Source organism: Ceratotherium simum, chromosome 21, assembly GCF_057802395.1.
Source record: "Ceratotherium simum simum isolate JZ-2026a chromosome 21, ASM5780239v1, whole genome shotgun sequence".
Lineage (NCBI taxonomy): Eukaryota > Metazoa > Chordata > Mammalia > Perissodactyla > Rhinocerotidae > Ceratotherium > Ceratotherium simum.
In genome coordinates this window covers 16,748,015-16,763,621 of record NC_141920.1, presented here as the reverse complement: position 1 = coordinate 16,763,621, position 15,607 = coordinate 16,748,015, and the positions used below count along the sequence as shown (strand labels likewise).

Sequence of the window (15,607 nt, the reverse complement as noted above, 5' to 3'; positions counted from 1 at the left end):
GAACTCCCAAACACTTCACCTCAGTGACCTGCAGACAAATCTCTGGGGCCCCTCAGAACAAGGGTGGTTCCTGGGATGTGGGTTCATCCCTCACCCCAAGACCAGGGCCTAGGGCGGGCAGGAGCTCTCTATCCTCCTTCAGGCCCCACGGGGCTGGGCAGGCCCCATCTAACTCCCAAGGTCACGTCTGCAGATAAAGTCAGGAACATAACCAGGAGAGGGAACATAAACAGGAGGACAGCAACAGCCTCAGCCCAGAAGTCACAAGCCACCTGGCAGGAGGCAGCTAGCGGGGAGGCCCCGCCCACACAGACCCAAGTCCTCCTGGCTTCCTTCCTGATCATTCTTCACACCATACTCTCTACCCTACCTCTTGAACCTTGTGGTCAGCATCTCCCACAATGCCCTGCTCTCTGGCCAGAGCGGCTTACATGCCCTTCCACCATTACCCACCATGTTCTCCACTTCTGGATGTTCCCTCTGCCTGGGATGCCTCCTCCTCCAGGAATCCCTCCGTGATCACTCCAGCTCAGAGACATGTCTTCCTTCTTGAGCCTTCTCCAGCCCTCACAGCCCATGCACAAAGCCCACGTGTGCCATGGGACGGAGCTCATTTTATCATCAGACTGAGCCAACTTTCATCAACCACTTACTGAGCGTCAGCCCTGGAAGGGCAGGGTAGCCTCGGGGTTAGGAGCACAGACTCTGAAGCCAGACTGCTTGGGTTTGAATCCCAGCTCTTGTTTCTTATAAGCTGTGTGAGCTTGGGCATACGACTCAATCTCTCTGTGCTTCAGGTCTGTAAAATGGTGAGAAAAACATTGCCTGCCTCCCAGAGTGGTGGTGAAGATTAACAAGTTAACACATGTAAGACCCCCAAAAGAGCTTTATAAACATTGGTCGTGGTTATCATGGTGCGTATCTTGCTCCATTTCATCCTCAACAACCCTATGAGTTAGGTATTGTTGTTCTCAATTTACAAGTGAGGAAACTGAGGCTCGGAGAGATCGAGAGAGTCGGGGCAGGGCTCTGCATCTTCCTCTATGGCCTGATGCCTCCAGAGAGAGGATGTGGCTGAGATGGGTTCTAATTGGAGCCTCTGGCTTGCAGCTCACGGCTGCTCCTCAGAGGGCCCACAGGACACGGCCGGGTGAATTCCCTTGGCTTGGCCTTCGGGTGGCTCTCAGGCGCCTCTCTGCTTCCAGCAGCCCGGGGAGGGAGGGTGAACGGTGGAGGAGCGTGTTCCAGTGTCAGCTTGTTCCCTAACGTCCAGAACACGTCTCTGAGTCCCAGAGACCTGGGTGACCTTCTGTCCCTGGACAAGTCACTCCCCGCCTCCAGCTTCTATCTCCCATCTGCACAGTGAGCCAGGGGATGAGGCTGGACTAACGGTTTTCCAGTTCTCATTGTCAGCTGCTGGCTCCACCTTTCAAATGAAGCATTAAGGAAGAGCGCGTCTAAGAGGCAGACCCTGGGTGAGGCGGGCCGTGCATTCGCTCCCTTGGCCCCTGGGATCCTCAGAACCCAGTTTGAGCGGCCGCAGGCCACATCCTCCTAAAGGCTCTCCCGGCTCTGACACTGCAGGATTCCAGAATCCCACACTCAAAGCTGCCGCTTCGCATCCCTGTTTGGAAAGCTCCCCCGCTGCCTTTATCTCTCTTTGGTAACAGAGCAAATTTGCTCAGGACCCGGAGCAGGGGGAACAAGCCGACTGTTGACTCTTGAGCAAAACCTCCCCTTTGGAGAGCAGCAGAGGCCTGATGCACGCGGGGAGGCCAGCGGCCTCTTGCATAACCTGGGCGGCCTCCTGCGCACCCGGGCCTTTTCGGGGTTAGGGGTGAGGCAAACCGCAAACTCATGCCCGGTTAATTTTTTAAGGCAAAATCAACAGGCTCAGCAATGATTAGCAGGCAGGTAAGTTCGTCTTAATCATGCTGAGGAGAGGGAGGAAGGAGGCTTCTGGGGGCCCAAGGATGGGGCTTAGTTATCAGTTAACCACACAAATGTTGTTTCCTTCCAAACCCACTGGCCTTCAGCCCCGAGCTCCCTCGTCTTCCTCTCGGAAGTACTTCCATGGCAACTCGCTGGTCATCAGTCATTGAAACAAACACTCCACCATCCGGGATCTGTAGGAGGCACTGCCGGGGCCCTTGAGGGCTGCGATGGAGCAAAGGGGTCCTCACAGAGCTGTAGTCTTCTTGTTAAAGCGAAGCTCCCCCCCACTGCTGCATGACCCTGAGCATGTCCCTTCCACCCTCTGGGGCTCAGTGACGGGCCCTGGGTCTATGCCCCAGGTTCAACCTGCAGCCAGCTGCCACTCCCCTGGGGGCCTCAGTGACTCTTCCAGCAAATGGGTGGGTTGGCTGAGACACCCTTTCCAGTCTTGAAGTTCTGTAAGGTCATGAGTGGATTAAGCCAACGTGGCCTGTCCCCAGGGTGAGGAGGGTGGTATGAGCAGTGTCTTAGGAGTTCCAGGGGGAGAAAAGATGCCCAGAACAGGGAGGGGGCCTACCTGCTATCTGCTGTCGGTACCAGCAAGCGTCAGATCCCAGCTTCAGGAAGAGGGCTGTCCTCTCCGATGGGAGGCAGGGTCCCTGTGGGGCGGGATGGGCTGCAGGGAGGGCCTGGCAGACCCTAGTTGGCCCAGGACCCTACCCCCCCGGGGAATTGAGAGCTGCCAAGAGAAGCAGCAAACCACGCCAGCCCCAGGCCTGCTGGCTGTCTGGACTGGAGTTTGGTCAGTGGTTAGGGACCTATATTGTGGGAAAGTTAGGACTTTGTCCACAAACTGGAATTTGAAATTTCAAAGGGGCGAAACTGAAGGGCCCTACCCCAGAGTGGAGATGGCTCTTGGCTTCTTTCCCCCACGACTTTTGTTCTTTGTCTTGATAAGTCCCGGGTGCCCTGCACTGCTCCCCGGGGGGTGGGGGTGGGGGGAGGAGAGAGAGTGGCTGGTGAGCACCCAGGGAAGTGAAGGCACCCGGCGGCCGGGGGAGCCGGTGTCTGGAGGATGCCTCTGAACTTGCACGTGCCCAGTGTCAGGCTCCTTCACTTCTCAGATCCCTGAGCTCCGCAGCAGGAAAGTGACGGTGAACCACCAGCCCAGTGCCCCAGAATTCTGAGGTTCCTTCTGGGATTCCAGAAAGGAGGCAGCCTGTAGGGGGTGAAGCCCTGAAGCTCTAGAGTCAGACTCGGGTTCAAATTACAGCCCATCCCGTTAGGATCTGTATGGCCTTAGGCAAGTCACTTCACCTCTCTGAGCCTCCGTTTTGTCTGCCCCCACTGAAAAGTGGGGCAGATAAACTGAGAAGAGTGGAAGGTTCTTAGCGTCGGGCCTCGCACAGACTCTCTCCAGAAACATTAGCCGTTGTTATAATTTAACAGAAAAATGACATGGTCCGGGGGGGCAGCTCCCTTCACTGCTGTCCACACTAGAGGCCTGAGCGCCCTGCCCATAGCTGGGTCTGCGGCAACCCCTCCCCAGCCCCTGGCTGCCCAGGACAGTGCTATCAAAACAAGCCCCCCTTCCCTTCTCAAGTCCTCTGCTTCTCCATCCACAACATGAAGGAGCTGAACCTCTAGGTGAGGTCCTCTGTTACCCCTGGGAGCTGTCAAATGTTGAGTCAGGACAAAGACAAAGAATGGCCACTGAGGGCCGGCCCCGTGGCTTAGCGGTGAAGTGCACGCACTCCGCTGCTGGCGGCCCGGGTTCGGATCCCGGGCGCGCACCAACGCACCACTTCTCTGGCCATGCTGAGGCCGCATCCCACATACAGCAACTAGCAGGATGTGCAGCTATGACATACAACTATCTACTGGGGCTTTGGGGGAAAAAAATAATTAAAAAAAAAGTATGGCCACTGAGTTGATGGCATTGAGGCCAACGTTTGTTCATGGCTGGGCAGGCCCTCCCTAGGAGCTCTCCCATGCAGAGATCCTGATTCCGACAGATTGTGTGGCCAGTGGCTCAAGGAGTCAACCACCAATGACAATAATCATTGCTGTTGCATGGTATGCCTATACTCCATCATTTAATGCCCACATTGTCCCTGTGAAGAAGGGATTAATCCGTTTATCTAATGCCAAAATGAAGGATGAGAGAGGTGGAACCTGAGGTCACAGAGTTTGGGAAGTTGGCAATGCCTGGATTTTGACCCAGGTCTTTCTGATTTCAAGGTCTGTGGTTTACCTTCTGAGGGTAGGAGGAGGACAACTGAGAACCTTATAGTATTGCCTCATTTAATCTTCACAACAAAGTACAGATTAGGCCCATTTTACAGAAGAAATTTGAAATAATAACTTGCCTGAGACCACAGGGCCAGAGGATCTTATAGATGATGAGTCATTTTTATATGAGGGATGTGTATCTAGAAGATAATGTCTGGGGATGGCTACGGGGGGGGTAATAGATCGTGTATGTAATAGATTATGCAAGTTATAGTTCATGAGAGGGTAGATTTATTTATGGGGTAGGTTGTGATGAGTGGGACATGGGTAGGATATGAAATTGGTTTCTGGAATGTGCCTCATGGGCAGTGGGTCAAGCATGTTGTGCATTTGGCAAAGCAAGTATGTCGTGGTTTGTGTATTTAGTAGCTCATTGTGTGCGGGCCATCTGCCTGGTAGTTCTTGTATGTAATGGGTTATGTATGTGGCATGGCCTGGCTGACTGTAGTTGATCATAGACCTTATCTGATTCTATCTAAGACGTCCTCTATAGAGATTGAAAAATTGTTGTTTTTATTACTGATTAAATGTTGACGTGCCAACAATCACACTCCACTTTTGGAAATGTGGAAGTGTGCCTCTGAGAATTGATGAGACGTGTAGGCCGTGCATTGCTGGATTGTGAGAGGAGTAACTGTGTGTGGCCTGTCACAGATGCTAGACAGGTGGCAGAACCTGGAGTCAGCCCCTCCTTCTCTGTGTTTTCCCCTTAGTCAGGTCTCCTGCCCAGCTCAGCATGGCCCCCAAGGCGCCTGGAGCCAGATCAAATGTCCCCGGGGTGGGCCACGGGAGGAACCCTGCCAGTAGTCGAAATCTTCTCCTTCAGGCCCTCATTGAATATCAAAGTGTGGGATGAGGGGGGTCTCTCTTTCTCCCTCCCTTGGGGTCTGGTCCTGAACAATGAACAACTGGGCCAGGATCTTCACCCCATTTTACAGATGGGGAGATTGAGGCCCTGAGAGGGATGTGATTTAAACAAAGTTATCCAAATAGTGACAAAGCTAGTTGCTACACCCCGGTCTCTTGGTGCCAAATCTAGCCTCTCTTCTCTCCTCCAGAACAATTGCTCCCCCCAACCCCCACCCCAGTTATCTCAGCTCCAGGGGGAAGATGGAGAACAAAGCTATGCAGGCGGAGAAAGGGCTTCGAATAATTGGAAGGATATGAGGAGGTTGCCTCCACTCACCCTTCAAACACACACTACCTCTCCTACTGATTTGCCCACTCATTAATTCACCCACCCATTCACTCGCTCACTCATTAATTCACTCTTTCGCCTATTCACCCACTCATTCATTCATTCACACATTAATTCATTCTGTCTCTAATCACTCACTCTTTAATTCACCCATTCATTAATTCCCCCATCCACTCACTCCTTAATTCACTGTTTCACTAATTCACCCACTCGCTACTCATTAATTGGCTCTCTCACTAATTCACCCACTCTTGCTCATGGGTGTTACCAAATCCCTCCACCCACCCCTTCCAGCTGGCAGAGGAGGACGGGCTCCCAGGCCTCAGAAGTCTCAGGTCCTCTGGCTCTGCCCTCGATTTCCACCTTCTACATTGCGACCTTACCTCCCCAGCTAGACTGGGAGCTCTTGAAAGTGTCTGCATAGAGGGCAATGAGGGCTAGAGGGTGCGAGAAGAAAAGGGTGAGCCATGAGCTGGAGCAGATGCATAGTTTTCAGGGCCCAGTCTAAAATGAAAATGCAGGGCCCCCTGTTCAGAAATCACTAAGAATTTCAGCAACTGCAGAGAATTAAACCAAGCAAGGGGCCCTAAGAGTGGGGCTGTGCGCCTGCTCAGGTGGCACGCCCATGGAGCCCACTCTGAAGGGAGCAGATGGGTGGAGAGAAACGAGGGGTTCAGAAAGGGACACAAGGGGTGTCAGAGAGAAGGGGTGACACTTGCTGGGCACTGCTTGATGTTTTACTCATGCCATCTCGTTTAATACTCAAACCACCCTTTGCAGTTGATTGTGCATTTTACAGAGGAGGAAACTGAGGCTCCAAGAGGAGAATCATTTACCCAAAGTCATGATTAGTAGGTGGTAGGCGCCTGGATGTAAATCCACGTCTGTGGGGCTGCAGCCTTGTCTCCGCCCGTCCTGGGGGGAGGGGAGAAGTAGGAGGATGTGACAGGGAAATGGGAGATGGCGTCTTCTGGGCCTGAGCAGCTGGGCACTGTAGGGGCTGGTAGTGGCCCTAGTGGGGTCATGGGGAGCAGGGGAGGGGAAGAGGAGGTGAATCTGGCCCTCCCAGTCCATTCTGCTCCCAAGGGAGGTGGGAAACTGGAAGGTTGCTCCCAGAAGGAGGATCCAGAAGATTGGCCTCTGGGGCCTGGGATTTAGGTTTGTAATTCATGAGCCATGAGGCAGCTTTATCTCTGCAAGAGCATTGAGGGTAGAAGTCAATGATTGGGGAAGTTATTGAATTAGGGCATCTCGGAGGCGGGCCGTCAGTGTCCGAGCGTACCAGTTAGAATGCCTGGCTTTGGGATGGCAATGACTGGGAGGGTGGCTGAGTCAGGGGTCCAGTGAGCGCTGGTGAGTTGGCGTGCCCGCCTCACAGAATCGATAACCGAACGTTGGGGAGTCAGGGCCTCAACAGTTGTAACAGCACCCCAGGTGTCAGCCAGAAACCAACAACAGCCAAATCCCTGTGGCCCCGCCCAGCCCGTCCTCCAGTGGGGGAGCCGATTAACCATTAACCCCCACCCCTCCCCGGCAGAGCCTCCACCCCTTCGCAGAGGCTAGGCCAAGACTCCCAGCACATCCTCCCAGAGGACGGTTTGAAACGCAAGAAGGCAGAGAGGGCACCTGGGAGGAGGCAGTGGGAGGGCGGAGGGCGGGGGCCGGGGCTCAGCCCAGAGCTTTCGGGGTGGGCATCCTGGGCAGGGCAAGCAGCTGAGGTGTGGAGGGGGGAGGATGCGACTCTCCAAAACCCTCGTCGACATGGACATGGCTGACTACAGCGCTGCGCTGGACCCCGCCTACACCACCCTGGAATTTGAGAATGTGCAGGTCTTGACCATGGGCAATGGTAGGTGGGGGCAGGTGCGCCAGCTGGGGACAGGTATGCCCAGGTACAGGAGCGGGTCTGTAGCACTCAATTTGGCTTGGGAGGAGAATGGTAGAAAATGGCAGGTTGGTCCTATAGGCTAGCACAGATGTTGCCAGGTGAAGTAAATGTGCCCAGGTACGGCGACCAGAGGCATTCTGGGTGAGGGGAGGCCTGCAAGGGCAAATCTCCATCAAAAGGTGGTCCCAGGTATTCCTGCCAGGCGCTTCCGGTCCTCAAAGCTGTTCCTGCTCAGCGTGGCACTGGGAGTGGGGACGTGATGGTGACCCTTCTTGGCATCCAACTCCAGTAATTGGGCCCAACATGGCCAACTGGGCCCCTTCCTGAACCCCTTGGGTCCAGAGTGATGGAAAGGTGTGTCCTGTCCCCGGAGACAGTGGATGGAGGCCCAGCTGTGTTTCAGGGTGTCTCTGGGACTTTTCTGGGGTGAATGCCCCACTTAGAGAAAATGCAGTTCTCAGAGAAGTTTTGCTAAATGGGACGCCAATCAGCAGTGCATGTTTTGTGTGTTGGTGTGTGGTCGTAACCTCGTCCTGGAGTGTACGCATGAGTTTCCGTGTAAGTATGTGGTTGGGTGGTGCACCGTGTTGGCAAACAGGACCATTTGCATGTCTGTGTTCATTTGTGTGTGCCCGTTCTGTGTCTGTTTCTGTTTGCATTTGTTCGTTGAGCGGGTCTGTTTGTTGTGTCTCTGGGGTGCGTGTGTTTGTCTTGCTTATGCACGTAAGTGGCAGGAAGTGCATGTGCGTGTGTCTGTGGATGTTTGCACACGTGTGCTGTGGATGTGCATTTTTTGGTGTGCCCTGGGCTTTCCGGACGTACGTCCATCCTGTACGGGCATTCTCTCTCGTGCTCCTGTTTGTACCTGCTTCTGTATGTGTGCACATCTCTACACTGGGGGTCAGTGCTCTCTGGTGTGCACGGTTATGCAGACACGATGTGCAGGTTTTTTCATGATGCCATTCGCCATCTGAGATTCCCAACAGCAACGCGTCCGCTTGTCTCTGAGCACATTTGTCACCCGTGTGTGTCTCTCTCTGGGTTTATACATCACCTAGAGCGCTTCTGAAGGGGAGGGCGGTTCTCCTCCACAGGGAGGTGGGGGAGCGAGAAGGTCTGGAAGCCAGGAAGCTTCTGGAGAGGAAGAGCCCTAACTGGTCACAGGCCAGCCACAGAGGAGAGGTGGGTGGCAGCCGGCCGAGGTCATCCTGCCACCTGCCTTCCTTCCATGGCTCTGTGGCTTCAGCCGAGGGCTGTAAAGCCTGAGTTCAGTTGGGCTCAGCCAGAAAGAGCTGAGTGCCCTGCGCATGGTCACTGGGCACCGCTCGTGGTCAGTTCACTGGCTGCTCGCCTGCCCCTGCCGTCCGCTCACTGTGTGACCTTGGGCACATCAGCTCCCCTTTCCTGGCCTCTGTATCCTCTACAAAACGGGCTTAATCCTCCCAGGCCTGCTGGCCGGCCGGCTTTTAGGAGTGTCCGGGAATCCCATGAGAGAACTAAGGAGAAAACACGCAGGAAACGGTAAACAAGGAGCTGCTGTACCAGGCGGGGTGTCGTGTGACCCCGCAGGGACACTGTGTGCTGTCACACTCGTGGCCACCGCCCAGCCTCAGACTGCTTCCGGGGCGCCCCATCACCCCTTCAGAGCCCGCGCCTCCAGCTTGGAGGAATCGTGTGAGTCTGAGGTGGAGGCCACAACTGGGTGTCCCAAAGACAGGACAGCCTCCAGCTCTGGGGCCAGAAAGATCTGGCCTCGAATTCTGCCTTAGATGCTTCCACCTGTGTGAACGCAGCAAGCCACCTTCCTCCCTGAGCTTCAGTTTCCTCAGCTGTAAAATGGGAATGAATAATAGTGCCTGCCTCCCAGGGCCAGCCAGAGCATTAAATAAGATAAGGTGGCTGAGGGCTCAGCACCGGTACCTGGTCCTGGCCCCTCACGGGTCAGCTCAAGAACTCTGAGCATCTGTGAGAAAGGTCTGCATTCCCCACTGGCGTTTGAAGTGGTCTGAGAGTCGGGGTTATATTTTGCATACCTCCTGGGCTGGTGGCTCGGTGGCCCCAAGGAGGGCTTCCCACTTGTCCCCTACTCCCGATTCAAAAGGAGCAATGGCAGCAGGGTCCTTGCTTATCAGAGGCCCCAGTAGACACCCCAACAAGGGCAGCACTGGCCAGACTCATCCCAAAAGCTGGCTCCTCTACTTAACAGCAGTGTGATGACCCTGGGCAAGTCCCTTGTCCTCTCTGAGCCTCGGTGTTCTCACCTGGAGAATGGGGCTGATCAGCTGACCCCAGGGGTGAGATGATACACTTGGCAACACCCAGCCCATCCTGCCCAGGGTGTAGGAGCCCCTTCCCCCCACCTCCACCTGAATGGCCCAGAGTTATGGGGTCAGCTCTCCCTGGGGGTCAAAGGAAGCGAGGCTGAGGGAGAAAGGGCACCAACGCAGCTTAACAATTATCCTCGTCTCCAGGAATAATTCACCAAGCAGAGGGGGCCGTGCTCCTGAGCACCCTGGGGAGTCTAGGAGATGTTCAGCCAGGTGATGGCAGAAATGAGATACGGTGGTGTCCGCACGCACGTGGAGGCTGGCAGTCATCTGCTTCAAGAGTTTTCTTCTGCAGAAAAGTTTTTATTTCACAAAGCTGATACAGTGCTTATTCTCTGCCGAGCACTTTCACATACATTGAGTCCCCAAATCCTCATAACAGTCCTAGGGAATTATTATGCTCCCTCTTCTACAAGTGAGGAAACAAAGGCGTGGAGAAGTAAACTAATGCAGCCAGTGTCACACGACGAGGAAGTGGACAAGCTAGGGTTTAAACTTGGCAGAAAGGCTGTAGACTGTGTGCTCTTAACTACAGCGCTAGCCCCTCTCCAGTTCTTAGCTGGATGTTCCCTAAGAATTCAAGGTCGGGTTCAGGGTTTCTATGAAAACACGGGTGAGTGGATGACTTTGTGTGGTGTGTATAGACATGTATTTTTCTGGGGAGATGGTCCAAAGGGTTTACCGTCTTCACCAAGAGGTCTATCCTTGGTGGAAGATTTGCTTACCAAAAAAGAGTTCAGCTGCCGAAATAAAAAAATTAAAAACAACCAGACCAGTCAAACTGCCCAGTTTTACAGTTAGGGAAACTGAGACCCAGGGGAAATTGAAGCAAGGAAAAGGAACTTGTGCCCAAGGTCACAGACGAGTGAGTGGCAGCATCAGCACTGGCAGCCAGGACCCCCAGCGCCCAGTCCAAGCTTCGCGCTGCCTCTTGTGCCTCCCCTCACATTCATATAGATGCGGTAGCATTTACCTCTGGGATGGGAAGTATTTGAGAGGTGCCCTTACCGTGACCCTCCCAGGAAGGCAAATGGCCACTGTCCTTGGTGCATGCCTTCGCATTCCCTGGGAGAGTTTGCAGGGCGCCTGGGTACCAAGCTGAGACCCATCCATCCCTGGCCACTCAGTGAGAAATGGGGGCAGGACCTGGTTCTGGGCAGACACCGGGGGAGTATTCGTCCCTTCCACAGCCCCCTCTGCCCAGTCAATCAGGGTCTAGAAGGGTCGGATGCATCCTAGGAGGTGGTCAGGTTTTCATTACTTCCCAGAGAAAGCTGGGGCTAGCAGTCTCCACCACGGGGAGAAGCAGACCCTCAGAAATGACTCTGTGAAGTCAGTATCACAACCATCCCTAAGTTATGGATGCAAAACGGGGGGTCCAAAATGCCAAGGGACTTGCCCAAGGTCACTGAGGGAGTGGGAACGGCACCCAGCTCTGGCTGAGGCTGAAGCCTTGGGGAGATCCCCAAAACACTCATATTGGTTTCTGAATCTAAACCACCAGAGGAGGGGGTCCCTGAGAGGTGACTGCCTGCCCCTCCTGAGTCCTCACTCCTTTCTCTTCTGGTGCAGACACATCCCCATCAGAAGGTACCAACCTCAATGCACCCAACAGCCTGGGTGTCAGCGCCCTGTGTGCCATCTGTGGGGATCGGGCCACAGGCAAACATTATGGTGCCTCAAGCTGTGACGGCTGCAAGGGCTTCTTCCGGAGAAGCGTGAGAAAGAACCACATGTACTCCTGCAGGTGAGGAGCCCCTGCTTGGGGCCTTGATTTCTCCAGCTGGGAAATGGGCCCACTTGGGCTGATGTTCCCCAGGGACTGTCTTCTCCCTGACTGGGTCCTGGAGGCATCTGCCCTTCAAGGCCTTCAAGCTCCTCTGGTTTCTTAGGCCTTGTGGATTCAGATGGGAGCATCTATTCTAGGAACCTCATTTACTGATTATAAAGCTATTGGCTGCTCTTTATTGAGCTCTTACTATATGCCTGGCACCATACTAAGTCTCTGCGCATATTTCCCTGTCCCTACAAGCCCATCATTATTTTTCCTGTTTAGCAAATGAGGATCCATGAGGTGTAGGATCAAGCCTCCTCTGCAGCCTCAGAGGACAGGGCCCACCCCCCAACCTGGTGCTTTTTCTGGGGCAAATAGGAGATTGGCCCCAGGCCTTTCCACCTACCCCAAGGGCTTCCCAAGGCCTTGAGATCCCTCCTTCAAAAGCATCTCCTATTCTGAGTAACAACAGTAATAAAATAACAACAGCTGTCAATTATGAAGACTTGCTGTGTGCAGATTCTGTGCCAAGGCCCATTGTGTGTTAGCTCATTTTCACCTGTCAACACCCCTCTGAGGTGGTTACTATTATTCCCATCTATAGATGAGGAAGCTGTGGCTTGGAGATGGCTAGGAATTTGCCCAAGGTCACCCAGCTTGAATCAATGGCAGAGCCTGGGTTGTCACTCAGGGCTCCACCCATAACCATTGAGGGGCACTGCCTCTACTTATAGCCCCCTCTAGAGAGTGGCTTATGTGGACCAAGTACTGACTCTGAGCCATAACCAGGAGCTCACTGTGGGCTCTGGGCTTTTATAGGATGTGGTAGAAATAGTAGGGCCCTGGGACTCAAGGGGCAAGGATTCCCAACTTGGCTCTACCCCCAGGCAGAGTGATCTGGGGCTGCGTGTTGCCTCTCCAAGCCTGTTTAGCAGGACAGAGTTGGACTCCTGGAGAGTCCATGGGGCCTTTCTCATGGTTAGCATGAAAACTCCTGGGATGAAGAGTTAGAGCAAGGAGGCTGGGGACCAGCCAGATGGCGGGGGTTCTAGTCCAGTCTCGGGAGGGGTGGGCTGTCCCTTCCCCATCCAACCATCCCGAGCCCTCCGCAGATTTAGCCGGCAGTGCGTGGTGGACAAAGACAAGAGGAACCAGTGCCGCTACTGCAGGCTCAAGAAGTGCTTCCGGGCTGGCATGAAGAAGGAAGGTAAGCCTCCACCCCTGCGCCCCGGCCGCCCCACGGCCCCACCTGCGCCCCGCCCCCACCTGCGCCCGCAGCTCCCCGACAGTCATTTACAACTGCAGCCACAGCTTTATGACTCGGCGACAGGCCCCAGGGTGACTGGCTAATGGCTGAGAGGAGGGAGGGCCTGGAAATCTGACCATAGGGAGGGGCTGGGCTTGGTCTTGAGAAAGATTCGAAGAGATAAGCTCCCTCTCTCAGCTCCTCGGGTTCCCAGCACACACCACCTCCACCTGCCTTCGCCACTACAAGGCAGCCAAGAAGGGGTTTTTTTCTTAATATATATTTCAAACCTTAGGAAAAGTATAGAAAATGACGTTACAAATGTCCACGTGCCCACCACCCAGACTCAGCAAATGCAGATGGAGACAGGGAGGGGTTCCTATTCCCCAGCTTCCTGTCCCAGGGACAAGTACCCGGTTCCTTAGTCTTCACTCTGGAGTATCAGGTGATCCGAAGTGTCCACATTCTAGGAAGCAGGAACGAGGCACCAGACTCATCCTGAGTGGAGGAGGAGGGGAAGGCTGGAGCACAACAGACGTTAAGGTCTGGCCAGGCCTCCTACAGACACCCGTCACTGGGCTGGGCTGTTGCACCATTGATAGCTCCTTTCATTCCCATGACAACCCTATGTGGCTGGCACTATTATTATTCCCCCTTTTCATGGATGAGGGAACTGAGGCCCAGAATGGTTCAGCAACTTGCCTAAGGCCCCACAGCTGGTCAATGCAAATCTGAGGTTTGAACCCAGAGCTTCAGACTCAAGTTCAGTGCTGTTTAGATGACACCCCAATGCTGCCTACATTATGCCTTCCAGACCCCAGGAATGTTTAAAATTTTTTCAGCCCAAGCTCAGGAAGCCAAGAACCTTTAACTGCTTCTCAAAGTCACTTGAGTTCATTTTCAAATCTCTTCATCTCCTTCTCCCCTCAACTCAGCTTTTCCAGCTCTGGGAAGGCCTAGCCGCCAGACCTACTCTTCTAGCCCGCAACTGCGGCACACCAGCCAAGCCCTTTCTCTAGTACTGTACAAACACACACATACTCCCTACCCCACCCCACGGCAGGAACATGGGACCCAGCCTCCCGAGCTGCCTGGGAAGGAGGGGAACTCGGCTTTGGCAGCCTCCGCTCCCCTGTCTCTGCCTTTGAGGCCCTGTTTTCTCTGCCCCTCTCTAGGACATATCTTCTGTGTCTGATCCCTACAGGGCCTTGGTTTGAGCTCATGAGTCCTGTCGGGAAACCTGGGCCTGCTGACCCTAACGAAGGAGTGGGTGTTCTCCAAGGCCCCCTCCTGCTCTCAACTCCACGATTCTAGCATCCAGACCTCAGTGGTTCTCAAAGTAGGGGAGGTGCTTTCTCAAAGGGCAAATGCCCCCGCCTCCTTCACCCAGTTTTCAATGGGGTGGGGCTTCTCTCACCCACTCTCACCACCAAGTTGGGAGCCACTTTGTGGAATGAGAAATGTTAGGAATGGGAATGTGACACATGTATGAATAGCTGGAGGCAAGAAAAAGATTGAGAACTACAGTCCAAGGGCCTCACAATTGATGGTTCTAAGAGTCAGTGACTCTGTTACCCCAACAGCCTAAGATTTTAGGTTCGAGAGAATGAATCTCTCATGTTAAAATTGCAGGCCTTGTGACAAGCAGGTGGGAGAGGGTTGGCAGCCCACCTGAGCCGATGGCTACCTTCCTAGGCTGTATGTGGCCTGGTCCTGCATCTGGTCAGTCTTTGTAATGTTTCTTGTTAAACATCCAGAGTCGTTTTCACGTGTGTCACTTCAGGGAAGTTTCTGTTCCTTCTGGGCTCCAGTTTTCTCATCTATAAAGTGAGGGGGTTCATAATGACCTTCAGCTCTATGGGTCTAGCTATGCGCTGATCTCCCCTCACAAGTACACACTGCACACCGGGACATGTGTGTCTGTTCCCTGGTCTCTCCCCGGAGCTGCCAGGGAGGCAGGAGGCCCGGATCCAGGCTCCTGGAAGGGGAGTGAGAGCCCCAGGCCATTCTGCCTTAGCTCAGCCTTGAAAATAGCCATTGCCCCTTGGCTCAGGGAAGGTGGCATTATGCTGGGAGGATAGGAGACCCGGCTGATGGCAGGTGAGTGTGGGCTGGTAAATGTTGGTGTTTATTTACATGCCTGGGTTAACCGGAAGTTCGTGACCCGTGCAGTCTCGCAGTTGCTTTGAGAGCAGACCAGGGGAGCAAAGTGTTCACTTGCCACTGTGGTTGATGTCTGGGAAGCACGAGTATTAATAGTTCTTCCTGAGTCTTACAGCCCCAGCACCCCTTCTCAGCCTGGTGGGAAGTTCCCAAAGCCAAGAGAGATTCCCAGCGGAAGCCACAGTGATCAGGAGAGTTGGGACAAGTTTTCATTTCTCTTCCTTAATGGCCTTAGGAGGCTTTGGGAATTGAAACCCAAAAGTAGCCCCTGCAGATAGAAAGTCATGGGCTGCAAATGTAGGATTTATAGACCAGCCGGGTGCATACAAGGTCTTCAAATCTACCCCCTCCCCACTTCATAGATGGAGAAATTGAGGCCAGAGAGGGCACATGATTGGGTCAAGGGTGGAGTCAGGACTAGAACTCAGGCTCCCCAGAGCTGAGCAGACACCAGCCTCCCTGGATTGAAACTGGAAGTGATCAGCTTGGGAGGCATCGTCTCTGTTCTAGATTCCTGAAACTTCCTCTTGACCACAGGCAAGGGCTCTGAATTTCATAGGCCTGTAAGTCTAGGCCGGAGGATATTCCACGGTGGCCAGAAGTGTGTTCCCTGAAGGGACAAAGACTCTGGGGAGAAAGCCGGGGGTCAGCGGGCTGACTAACAGCAGGTTGCCAATTCCTTCCTATAACCCGAGGCTAGGAAGACAGCACCTACCTGGGCCTCAGCTGGCAGACCCAGGACCAATGTCCGGTTCCTGCCGTCAGAAACCCAGCCAGGAAGCAA

At 54.1% G+C, this 15,607-nt stretch overlaps 1 protein-coding gene across 5 annotated transcripts in view; it reads left to right on the top strand.

Moving 5' to 3' along the window:
• The window catches only part of HNF4A (hepatocyte nuclear factor 4 alpha), a 62,768-nt gene that overhangs the window by 28,508 nt on the left and 18,653 nt on the right, over positions 1-15,607 (top strand). For 4 of the 5 annotated variants that reach the window (XM_004430375.3, XM_004430374.3, XM_087445238.1 and 1 more), the window contains exons 1-3: positions 7,160-7,274; positions 11,213-11,387; positions 12,527-12,621. In XM_004430375.3, the coding sequence (XP_004430432.1) occupies positions 7,160-7,274; positions 11,213-11,387; positions 12,527-12,621 (385 nt within the window). Of the gene's footprint in view, positions 1-7,159; positions 7,275-11,212; positions 11,388-12,526; positions 12,622-15,607 lie in introns of those variants that run through there. The other variant, XM_087445239.1, reaches the window with a different exon arrangement.